At 49.9% G+C, this 12,440-nt stretch overlaps 1 protein-coding gene across 2 annotated transcripts in view; it reads left to right on the forward strand.

Annotated features, from left to right (window-relative positions):
• The window catches only part of LOC123350980 (somatomedin-B and thrombospondin type-1 domain-containing protein-like), a 30,398-nt gene that overhangs the window by 5,799 nt on the left and 12,159 nt on the right, over positions 1–12,440 (forward strand). Inside the window, exons 2-3 of one of the 2 annotated variants that reach the window (XM_044989990.1) lie at positions 9,252–9,437; positions 11,591–11,681. In XM_044989990.1, coding sequence (XP_044845925.1) covers positions 9,252–9,437; positions 11,591–11,681 — 277 coding nt within the window. The remainder of the gene's footprint in view (positions 1–9,251; positions 9,438–11,590; positions 11,682–12,440) is intronic. The other variant, XM_044989991.1, reaches the window with a different exon arrangement.

Here is a 12,440-nt window from a genome sequence, read left to right on the forward strand (position 1 = left end):
GGGGAGGGTGCACTGCATGGAGAGTGGGTGTGGAGAGTAGGAAAAGCGCCCCCCCCTCCCAGATCCCCCCCCCCCCATTTCTGTGGCTTCCTCTGGTCTTCCTGCTTTTGGCCAGAAAACCCATGACTCTGAGAATCTTGATCAGGACAATGAAGTCCTGGAAATCTTACAAGAGAGCCTTTTGTCAGGACATTTTCAGTTACATTTTCCAGACTACAGAGACTGGGAGAAGCACCAGACTTCCGGGTGTTTATCTGAAGCAAACAAGAACGTGGGACTTGCTAGATTGGAGCAGACCAGCGACCCACCCAGCCTGGTATCCGTTCATTGACTGTAGCCAGCACCAGCTGCCTCAGAAGAAGGTGCCAGCAGCCCTGCAGAAGGCAGGGATGGGATAACCTATCAATGCCGTTCACGCATTTTGGTCTTGTCTTTATCCGGTCTAATATGAAGCCAGGCACTTGGAGGATATTGACCAGCACAAGTTTACTCCATCCAGCAAGTTCTCGTCATCTGTGAACTGCTGTAGTGTTTTGGGAGCTGTGTCCCAGATTGGCTAACATGCCCAGGGGTAGCCTGTAGTCATGGATAGCACCTGTTACAGGAGGATTGTGTCCCTACTCTGACAGTGTACAACCAGAACAGCTCCATCCAGTTCCTTTGGCCTGATCCTCCTTTCTTTGTTCCTCATCTCTTTAGCAGTTCCAGACTTCGTTTGGGTAGGACGGTTCCTGCATGAAACCATAACGTCGTCTTTGCCAAACCGAGACAGCTGCTTGCTGGGGCCTTTCGGTGCTTGGAATGCTGCTTGTTTGGGCTCTTGAGGAAAGGTCACTCACAATGACGGCAACATGTTGTTGTTGGCACAGGTCTAGAGTCCAGATGTTGAGGGTTTGGCTGTACCCATATGCAGATGTTTCTTTTCATAGGTTTCCCAGAGCCCTGGAGTTTACAGAGAGGACACCACTCCTAATGCTGTGGGGATTCGCAATGGATTACATAGACATCCACTAAATTGGGACCTCGTCTTTACCTTTTTGCCTTTGACATGCTGGACGGGTTCTTAAATCATTTTCTATATGGAGTTGCTAGTGCACAGTTCTGCATTTGCATGTGTAATGACTAGGAGCAAATCTTCCATGCATGATTTTTAAGCTGCTCTTTGGAATATCCCTAAGCCCCTTCGTTTTCAGTTTAAACTGATTTTTACTGAAAAAATCCCAGGTTTTACAAAAAGTATTACTCGTTTTTTTTTCTGATTTCCACCTTACTTTTGTATCATTTAAATATATAACAAATAACTTTGTTTTTATTAGGAAAATACAATCCATTGCATGAGATCCACGTATTACGACAATACATTAGTCTGTCTGTTGACGTAAGGCTATGTATTAATCTAGAAGATGCACACAATAAACAAACAGGCACGCAAGCTCCGAAGTGCGTGCACGTCGGACTGTCCTGCTGAATCTCAGTCCCACCAAGTACGCATTTCAAGCTGTTAGCAGATAACGGGTTAAAGATCTGACCCACGAAAATGGGAAGAAAACAACAATCTGTCTCAGAATACGTTTCAGAGCATCAGGAAGTATTCAAAAAGTTTTTAAAAAAACAAACAGGAGGCAAGGAGGCAGTTGGGTGTATGTGCTGCAAATAGTGTGGCCCAGTTATTAAACATAAATATTTATAGGCAAATAGTTCTAAATCTAAACAGTTCACCAAATGAAAAGTTTTATCTGGGGATTAGAGATGTATTGTTCTCTTAAACTCAGAGGTGGTGGTGATGTGTTTTGAGTTCTGTTTTAATTCTGCAGCTAACCACGTGGAATTCCATTCATCAAAGCGTTGCTTTACTGAATACTTCCCCCCGTCCTTCCATCTGCCAAAATAAACTGGAGCCTGGGGTCTGAGAACTCCCCCCCCCCCCCCTTGCTGGGTTTTGGAGCCTAGGCTCTCGCCTGAGCCTATCCTGTTCTTTTTAGCCCCATAGTGCAAGCCCAAGTCAGTTGACCCAGGCTCTGAGACTGGCTCCTACAGATCTTCCTTGGCGGTGCAGACCCACTGGCACGCTACTTCATGGTGCACGGACGTCAGGACACTTGCTGCAGTCTCCCTGGCTTAACTGAAGAATGAACTAGGAAGTGGAAAGCTCTAGCATCATTGAATAAGATAACACCCTAAATGACCGCAATGAGAACATCCCCTACCCCTTCCTTTCTCCCAAGCCCCCTTGCATAGCGAGAGCTGAGTGAGGATTTCTTGCTCTGGAGCAGTGCCTGAAGGCAAGAACTGATGTCTGCAATGTGCCAGCCGCTGGGGAGGGGGACCCTCATCTCCCCACTGTGGAAATGAGAACAAACACAGGGACGACCTGCTTTGGAGTGAAACTTGTGCTGCAGGTCTGAAGATCTGCCGGCAATTAGAAGTTCTTTCTGTCTGTTCCTCCTTCTGTGACATCACTCGCTCTTGATGCTTATTCTCTCTCCATGTTTCACAGCTGTATAAAGAGCCTGAGCTCACTTTGCAGTTGGCCTGGGTGGGACCAAAGATGGTAGAAGGTCTGCTGGAGGCAGGCAGGCCCCGTGGTTGGGGAATGTCTAAGGAGCCACCAGTTAGATGTTCCAATGTGACAGATTGACCAGGTGGCTGACAGCCCCAGGACGAGGGCTCCAGCCGACTCACATGTTTCATGTTCCAAGCAAATTTTAAAACACCCAACCTTGGCCACATCCACGTTGCCGCCTTCTTGGGCCATGAGCATTTGAACCCTAATGTGCCCTTCATGCCGTGCTTTGTGGTGGTCAGTCATGCGCTTCCCACGAGGGGACAGCCTGGTGCTATTCGATTGGCATGGAAGGCAGCCCCCAGAGCGAGATAACAGATGCTGAGAATAAGTCAGGTCCGGGCACCACGAGAAGGCCCAGGATGCTCCAGAGAGTTCAAAAGGCAAGAACAGGTCTCGAGCCAGAAGCTCCTGGTTGCAATCTGCAGGTTTATGCTGAATGGTGTGTGTGCCCAAGGAGGAGAAGCAGCATTCCACTCCCATGGCCTCATAAAGGGCTGCAGCAGGCAGGTGCTGCAACTTCTCCAGGGGGCTGGGCTGGGAGTTGGAATCTCTGGAGGGTGGAGGTGGATGTGTCCTCACAATCAGACGTGGGGCTGCATGGAGTGACAAAGGCACAGATGATGGTAGGGCCGCTCGTGTGTGTGTGTGTGTGTGTGTGTGTGTGTGTGTGTGTGTGAGAGAGAGATCAAGACTGAAGCTATGGGGAGTAGTGAGGCATAGGCTTGGCACCATATTGAGGAGCTACTCAAGGAAGTTCACCTTTCATATAAGGTGTGGAATGCCTCTGGGTATCCAGGGAGCCTGGCCAGGAGTTCAGAATCATCCCCCACCAACGCTGCCTGCTGCTTTTGGGTCCCGCTGCTGAAACCTGATATTCCAGCCTGCCCCACTCAACTGTGGAAATCCTCCTCCCCACAACCTGCCTTCTTTCCCAAGACCCACCCTCCCGACCGCTCCTCCCCTCCCACAGCCCATCCGTGGTCTCTGCAGAGCTGGTGAATGGCATTCGGTGGGATAGCAGCTGGGTTCTCACACACGGTTCCTATGTTGACACGGACGTTGTCAAGTGTGGAACAGGCAGTTTGGGCAAACGCTGTCTCTCCCCTCCCCCCAAATGAAGTGAGTGTGGGGAACAGTGGGAGGGAAGGAAGAAATGCGCTCGACGTGGAGGGGAATTGTGGCGAGTCGTTTGCTTCAGTTGCTTCTGATTCCAAATGCATCAAGTTAGGTGCAAACACAGACTGACGTGTCCATTCCTATGCCACCTGTATTCTGACCTGAGGGGGGTATAGATATTAACAAGGGGGGTAAATCTTAAAAAGCTGGGGTGTGATTCCCTCCCTCTGGCCCCCAGTGAAGCCTACAGGAGCTGTATGATCCTCAGTCTGCACAGTGTTTTGAGCAGTGTGTCCAAGTCTGGGTGAGGGCGGGAGGGATTTGAGTGCTGAGTTCCTGTGAGGGAAGCTACATTTGTGGTTCGCTGGATAGAAGTGTCAGGGTGGAGGGGAGACTTTATCCCCCAACTGGAAGTAAAGAGCCACTGCTGATTTCTTCCCTTCTACCCCCAATGAACTTACACTGTCAGGCAGGTCCTCTTCCGTTCCTTGGGCGCACCAGAATGGGAGCAGAGGGAACAGCGGTGAAGCCCAGCTGGTCCTGGCACTGTGGGTGTTTCTGAGCGAACCTGTGTGATGACGGGTGCGCTGGGTGTGTGATCTGACCTGGTGTGGGCAATGTTAGCGGGGGCAGGTGTGATGGAATAAATATGGTTGGTGGTGGGGGTCTCACACCTCATTCATGCCCTGCAGTGATCCCTCTTCTGTAGCAGTCCCAGTGGTCTGCTGAGCAGAGACCAGAACTGTGCCAGGCCTTGGGCAGGGAATATGATCTGCCTGGAGGCTGGGCCTGTCAGTCTGTGGGATGGATTTAAGCAGAGGTGACCGGTTAATGCAGTGTTTTTTGCAGTGATGCACAACTCCCCCTCCCCCCACTGCGAAGGGGAGCCCCCCCCACGCATGCAAAGCTGTCTGGGGGCGGAGCAAGTGCCCATGCCGGGCATGTCAGTCACCGTGCTCATGGGAGACAACAGTGCCAATAAGCCCTCCCTATTCTCCATGGAGATTAGCCCAGTCACAACTCAGCTCGATTACAGAGCAATGGCCTCTGCCCAAGAATAAAAGAGTCAGGAAACTGTGAACAATGTAACCGCACCTTGTTGGTTTAGAAACCGATTCGCTGTCAGAAGGTTTGGAGAGTTCAGCTGTGAGCCGCTGAGCTTGGGGCTCCGCTGGGTTCAGGGAAACCCTCCCCTTGGCGCAGAGGGCGAGCGCCTGGAAACGCTCCTGAGGCTGAGGGCCTCCCGTCTCAGGAGGCTTAAGATGCTAGAGAATCCCCTTGCAAGACTGGGGTCTAAGCCCCCAGCACCCCCTTGAAAGGAAGTTTGTGGTGGGCTCCTCCTTCGGAGGAGGAGCTGGAGAGTCTCTGATCAGTGTGCTGGGGGGAGTAGTGAGTTGTCCGCTCACCATGACACCAGCCCTGCTTGCTGCAAGTCAGCAGTGAGCTCCTAGGGTGTTGGACTCTCTCTGACTCTGCAACTCTTCCTCTACACCTCAGCGTTTGCGAAGAATCGGGAATGGGTTCTGTTGCTGGGTGGGTGGGTAGGATTGACTGGCCCAACAGGGTCCTGGGGGGTGTGGGTGCGGCTGGAACACAATACAGTAATTCCAGTGCAGGCCCCCGAGTGAGTGCATCCCCTTTCCTTTTGGAAGGGAAAGGCTCCGGAAGAGATCCAGGTGGAAATGAAGCCAGGAGAGGTGGTTTTTTTCAGCAGTTACAACAGCCAAGTGATGTCAGGGCCTGGCTCCCTGCTCTGGGCATTGTGATGTGACACACGGCCACGCCACCTGACCCCGTGTTGTAATGCCACTCACTCACGTTTGGCTCAGCCACCCCTTCATCCTGATGGAGGGATGGCCTGGCCAAGCCTGAATGGTACTGCGACCCCATGCACCAGCTTGCAACACCCAGAGCGGGGAGCCAGACTCAGCCCTGCAGGACAGGAGCTGCTGCTTCCAGGTGTGGGGCAAACTCATTCTCCAGCCTTCTCTCTTCTCCACCCTTCCTCTCCACTCTGCGCCAGGCCAGGATTAGAGTTGTGGTGCCGGGCAGGTGGTTGATGCCATCTCGGGGGGGGGGGGGGGCGGAGGAGGAGGGCACCCATTGAATAGTTGCTGCACTACTGTGTGTGTTTGGTGATGATACACAGGTATGGTAACATGTAAAATTAGCAGGCCAGTGGGTATAATTGAAGGTGGCACCATCGTGTCCCCCACCCCTCTGGCTGGCTCCACCACTGCTCCCCATAGGACACTGTGCTCTCTCTAAGTAAGCAGTCATGGCAGCATAGGCCGTTCACCACAAGTCAACTCCTAAGAGCCCTCCCTTGCTACTGGTAGAGACCGTATGTTAAATTGTTTTCCTCAGATTTCTGTCCAGCTGTAAAGATTGTTAGGAACCCCTTTAACCTGCAGATAAGTCAGGTATCTAAGCACCTGGGCTTTTATTTGCCATTGGGGGCCACCTGTTTTGATAAGTAAAATGATACCAAGGTGGCCGGGGGGCGGGTTGCTACGCCCATTGCACAGTTCACCTAATGGGTGTTTTTGCACCTGTCCATCTCAAGGCTCCAGAGGAACCAAAGTAACGTCCGCGTTTGCTCAGGACGGTCATTTTATACGTTTGTACAGCACCTAGCACGATGCAACTCTGACCGCTTTGGCCTCTAGACACTCCCATGGTATAAATGTTTGATAATAATTATTTAATGAAGTTGCATTGGTAGGGCCTGACTTGGACAAATGCGTGCATACAACTGCACGTGTGAAGATGTACGTGAAATCGGATGCCCAATTAGAGTGCACAGTTCTCGTAGAAAGGGGGTGCAAGTTGAGTGTTTATAATTGCAAAGGGACATTTATGTATCTAACCATCCTCTTGCAGATGCAGGTGCCTAATATGTACATGTATTTTAGAAATACACCCTTGCTAACATGATCTCACCAGCCTTGATACTCGTGATAACCTGATATAGAATCAGATGGTCTTAGAAAACCATTTCTTTAATTGTTAACTTACCTTTTTGATTGATAAGGTTCAAAGGTCAAACAATGGCTCTTTCATCTTAAAGGGTTTTTAAAGGTTTAAACTCGTGTGTGATTTTTAAAAATGGGCAGTTAATTGCCGGTTAGTTGGAATTGAGATTCAAGACTTCGTGAGTAGGCACAAGTAATTCCCATGTCCAAGCGAGCAGAATAAAGACCAAGTCTCAGACTGTGGAAGTGTTTTACAAGGGAGATGGCTAGTTGCTATTAATGGCTTAAAATGAGCATCAGCAAGTATTAAACAGAGAGCTGACTCCAAAGGGAGAGCATGTTTCAAAATTTCCGTTCCAGGCTTGTGCAAACAGGCTGAAAATGTCAGAGAAAGGACAGGGAGGGGGAGCGAGAGGGTGGATTCTTGGTCCAGAATACAGATATTTTCCTAACGTCTGATTATGGGCTTTATGCACCTGCCTTTATCTTGGTTTGGCACGAATGGATGAATCTCTAGGATTAGAGTTAATATGAACTAGTACTTCTGGATTGGGGATATGTTCTGGTCTCCTTGCATCTTGTTACAATCGGAGGGAATTTGGGTGACTGGAGTTACCTGTTTGTTGTCACATCTGTACATCCATCCACATTACTTTTTGCAACGTTCTGTGTGCCTGACTGTTTTCTAACACACGAGATTGACTGAACCACAGAACTCTTGGAAGCCTACCCAGAGCTGCCCAGAGGGTTCAGGGGGCCCTGGGGCAAAGCAATTTTGGCGGCCCTTTCCATTTAAAAAAAAGTTGCAATGCTATAGAATACTATATTCTCATGGGGGCCCCTGCACGGCCTGGGGCTAATTGCCCCACTTGCGCCCTCCCCCGCCCCCGGGTGGCCCTGAGCCTACCCATAACCATTCCATCGCTTCTTCGATGTTTAATGTTGTAACTAGCATTTCGTTCAGTTATCGTTTGATACATTATCCTCATTAACATTTGTGATGATACAGTTCTCAATGAATGTCTGCTTCAGCACTATCAGGAGTGTTGGACAGTTAGCAGGAGATACGTTTAATAATATGAACCCTCGTTTGTCTATTGTTCATCTGCTGCATACCAGTTTCATGCTGCAGGTTGTCTGGAACCATCCAAATGCACCACGCTTGCTTAATTCAGAGTTTCTGCAGATTGGGAGACACATTCTCTGCTGGGGTAAATGGGCACAACGGAACTGAAATCAGTGGAGCATGGCACTGTGCCCACTTATGCCTGCAGAGAATCAGATGCAGTTTTTAATGCAATAAAGAACTACAACTACAGGGCTTGAGTCACCACCATGGTTTTACACACGGGTAGTTCAGCTGCATTCACAGAGAAAACTGGAGTAATGCAGTGCTGAGTTAGGCCTATTCTCTCTTCTTAAAATCAGTGCCCCTAACCCCAAGCATTCAAAATCATGAGTCAGCCTCCCCCCGCCATGAGATTATTAGAAATAACAGCATTTGGGTTCTTTTTATTTGCCTTCTGGCATTGTATCCTGCCAGGGTCATGTTTTCAAGCTTTCCTTTGCAGCCATGAGGATTAGATGTTGTTGTCTCTCTCTTTCTCTTTTTTTTTTTTAAATGAAATTTGCTATTCTCATTTGATCACGGGACTCCAGGTGCTGGGGCTTTCAGAAAAGCCCCAGATATGAGACTTGAGAGTAAAATCATGAGAGCTGGTAGCACTGTATTTTAAACCTTTCCCTCCTCCCAGTTGCATGATAGATCTGAATTTAGGAGGCTCCTGTGCTGTAGGGGCTGTGTAGATATAGTACATCCATTCCCATCTGGGAGTAGACTGTGTTTCCTGCTGACTGCCCCCTGGGCCTTGCTGCATTGTGTGTGACTATCTCAGGATTTCTGGTTCTCCTGCCACCCCTGGTGCTGCTGCCAGGTCACATGCCCGCCCAGCTGAATAGCATGAACTGACAAGCCCTGGGATTGAGGTGCCTTGCAAGACCCCGCTAGGAGGCGAACCTTTCCCGAGTTTCCATTTCACACAGCTGGGTGCTCTACAAAGGGGGGGCTCTGCTGGCAAAGGTGACACGCCATGTGGAACAAGTCTAGGCAGGAGGGCTGAGCACGGTGGGAACAGTCAGAGGGAGTGGGAGAGATGGATGCAGTGAGTCAGAAGGAAGGAAAGTCCGAATGTTTTGCCAGTGGAGACAGAAGGCTTGTTGATCGACTGGGTTCCCGGTCTGTTTGGCCTCCTCTAAATCCGCAGGGTTTTCGTTGCTGTCTCTCTCCATGCTGCTGTCTGACTCAGAAATGAGCTGGTCATCGAGGGGGCTGCTAGGAAGGTCGGGCTCTGACAGGGGATGGGAAATGTTTGGTGTCAGCTTTTATTGCCCTACTGATCTCTCGCCCTCCCTCTTTGTTCCTCTTTCACACACTCCTTCATTCCCCCTCCCGTGTTCTCTCCCTGTCACTCGTTCTCTTTCTCTCTCACTTTGGTTCAATCGGTTCCTATTTCATACCTCCCTTTCTTTCCCTCCATCTCTCTCATTCTCCATCCCCTCCCTCTGCCTCCCCGACTTTTTATCTCATTATCTAGCAGCCGTCCACTGCGTGGTGGGGCCCTGGGGTCCTTGGAGCGAGTGCAGCTCCCTGTGTGGGGTCGGTAGCCAAGACCGGACTCGGCAAGTCACTGTCCCACCCCGAAACGGAGGGACCCCCTGTCCAGACCTCAAGCAGCGGAGAGGGTGCTTTGGGGAGAACCCAGCCTGTGATACGGCTCAAGGTAAAGCGAAGCGTGTGGGGAAAGGTGTCTGCACGTGGACAAATGTTCCCACGACCCCGTTGTGATGTTCAGCACAGCTCAGATGTGATGGGAGCCGCTTTACCCTGTGCGATCCCAGTGCCGTCCCTGCGATGGAGCTGGAAGATGAAGGGACAGCAGAGTTTTAGCTGCAAGAGGGCGTTGTTTTTAACATGTGGCAAAAAATGGTCTGTTAGCACCCAGGTTAAACGCAGCTTGCCTGGCCATTGCACATGGCAGACGTGGGTTAAAACAGAACTGGAAAACCATAGGCTGTGGCTCATCTACACTCTGAATTACAGGATCCTCATGACGCTTGACAACACAGCAGACTGGTTCCCTGACACGGTTACAGTAGTTCCAGTTTGCAGTGTGGATGGAACCTTTAATTGTGTTCCTTCTAACTGGATAAAAAAGACGTTAGCCCCAATATTAGTGGTAGTTAATAATATCTAGCTCGTCTGTAGCACTTTGCATCAGTAGGTCTCAAAGTACTTTACAAAGGAGGTCAGTACATTATCCCCGTTTTATAGATGGGGAAACTGAGGCACAGAGCGGGGGAGTGACTTGCCTGTGGTCACCCAGAAGGCATAATGGGGAATAGAGCCCAGTTTGCCTGAGTCCCAGTGCTCTATCCACTAGGCAACACTGCCTCCGCTATAGACCGCTTCCCTCTACACTTCTAATTGAAACTGTGCGGTAACCAGGTTCCCTGACCTGGGCTGCAATTGTAGCGTAGCCAGGTAACTCTGAGATATAAAGCCCTACGTGGTGTCAACAGGCTCTGATGACACATTGCTACCCACAGTGAGAAACTCACCCTGTGTGGATAGTTTTCCTGTGTTGCACTTTAAAAAGCTGAAGATGTCTTATTGTATGTACTTTTATGGTCCACATCTGCGCATCTCACAAGCTTTAATGTACCTGTCCTCACGATCCCCCTAGGAGGCAGGGCTGTGCTGTTAGGGATGGAGAATGGAGGCAGAGACTAAGTGCCTTGCCCCGGGTCACACGGAGAGCCTGTGGCGGAGCAGGGACTCGACCCTGTGTCTCTTGAGTCCTATGCTAATGCTCTAGCCACTGGCCTATTGTTCCTCTCAAGATAACACCTGATTTCAGCAAGAAAATCCTGATTTTTTTTTTATGAAAACCTTCTACAGTTGCTTCCTTTGTCTCTTTCCAGATTTCACTTTCTCTAAAGAATTTGTGAGTCACATTTAAAGATTAAGATTCTAGGCTAAACTGCCCCAAATCAGGCCAAACGCTAGTGCATCTGCAAATTTTGCATTCATGTTTTCCACCTCAGTTCATCTGTGGGCACAAAGCTGAGAGCCTGCACCTCCAGCTGTAGGTAGGCAGAGGCTCTGTTGTATCCACGGGGATCCTGTGTTTGTATCGTATTGCACTATATTGACATGGGAATAATCCTGATATCCCACATGCAGGAATGTGGCAAAGGTGACCTCCGTTGGAGACCATCCAGCCTTTGCTTCAGCACCATGCAAAATACACCGGGGTAAATGGATACATGTTTGAAAAGCATCCATTTCCCCCTCCCCCTGTTTGGAATTCCCACCTTTCAGACCAGTTCCTTTTGGCTGGTCTGTTGAGAATTTGCCTTTAAACTAGGGCTGGGGCATGTGAGTTAGTGGTTAGAGCAGGGGTGTGGGAGGCAGGAGAGATGGGTTCAAGCCCTGACTCTGCCACTGATTAGCTGTGTGACATTGGGCCAGACTTGAAGTCTCCATGTGCCTCAGTTTCCCCATATGTGGAACGGGGTTAATGATACTTGGCCACTTTGTAATGTGCTTTGAGATTTGCCATACAGTGTAAGTTGCTAACAGTCACAAAAATGGGCCTGATCCAGATTCAGTCGAGGAAGTCTGCGGAAAGACTCCCATTGACATGAGTGAGCTTTGAATCATGCCCCGTATTCGCATTAATATCACTAATTGCAATTAACGTTATTCCCTTCCCTGCTGGTCTGGGTCCCCCACTTTCCCAGAGCCTGGGAGCAGGCACCAAGCAGGCCATGCTCCTAATAATTCGCTTTCTGTGCCCTCTTAGCTCTGTCTCTGGGCATTTTCTAACCTTCTGCATCCCTCCTGTCCCCACCCCCTTTGCTTTTTTGACAGAGGTGGCTAAGATTTTGCCAGATTCTTTTAAAAGGGACTTTAAGGACCCCTGGAGAAGACCTCACATGCTGGTGAAGGAGAAGCAGCCAAGGTAGGTGAGGCATTTCACAGAGCACACTGTCCCCTTCTCAGGGTGATTCTTTCTGTGACAAGCGCTGCTGACTTGGCTCAGCCTGACTCTTAAGTAAGAACTGCAGAATAAACGCTGTCCTCCTATTCGGAGAGGAGAAGACAGTGACGGATCCTGAAATCCTCCCCAAATACTCTGCAGGGAAATCAGTATCGTATCTGGGCTCTTCTCGGACACACTTAAAACAACACTGGACAAGCGCTGCTAAAAGTGTCCTAAGCACCAGTCCTGCATCGGCCCCTGAGAGATGGACAGATGATCTAATAGGTGCCTAACTTCTGTGATTCCAGCGTGGTCATTAGCTGGGCCGAGTTTGGGGAGGGAACTAGAGCTGCATGAATTCTCCTGCTGTTAAAAGGGAGGGTGCTCTCTGCTGAGGGGTGCTTCAGAGGCATTGCACACAGCCCGGAGAAGAGGGGCGATTCTTTCTCCTTCTCTGTGCCTCAAGTGAGGCATCTAGATCCATTGGCCTGGGGCCAAAATATGATGCACCTCAGCATGTGCCAAAGTCCTTTTTATTTCAGTGCCACGTACTTAAGTGCTTTGCTAAACTGGGGCCTCGCACAGCTCCGTTAGTAGCCTGTTTGTCAAAGGCGCTGAACTCCCAACAGCCTCCAGGGAAGTCCGTGAGAGACAAAAGTCCTCGGTATCTCTGAAAACCAGGCCACGTATTTGAGCAGCTAAAGATGATGGCTTTGGAAGCCTAACTTTAGGTACTGT

The sequence above is a fragment of the Mauremys mutica genome, chromosome 16, assembly GCF_020497125.1.
Source record: "Mauremys mutica isolate MM-2020 ecotype Southern chromosome 16, ASM2049712v1, whole genome shotgun sequence".
Lineage (NCBI taxonomy): Eukaryota > Metazoa > Chordata > Testudines > Geoemydidae > Mauremys > Mauremys mutica.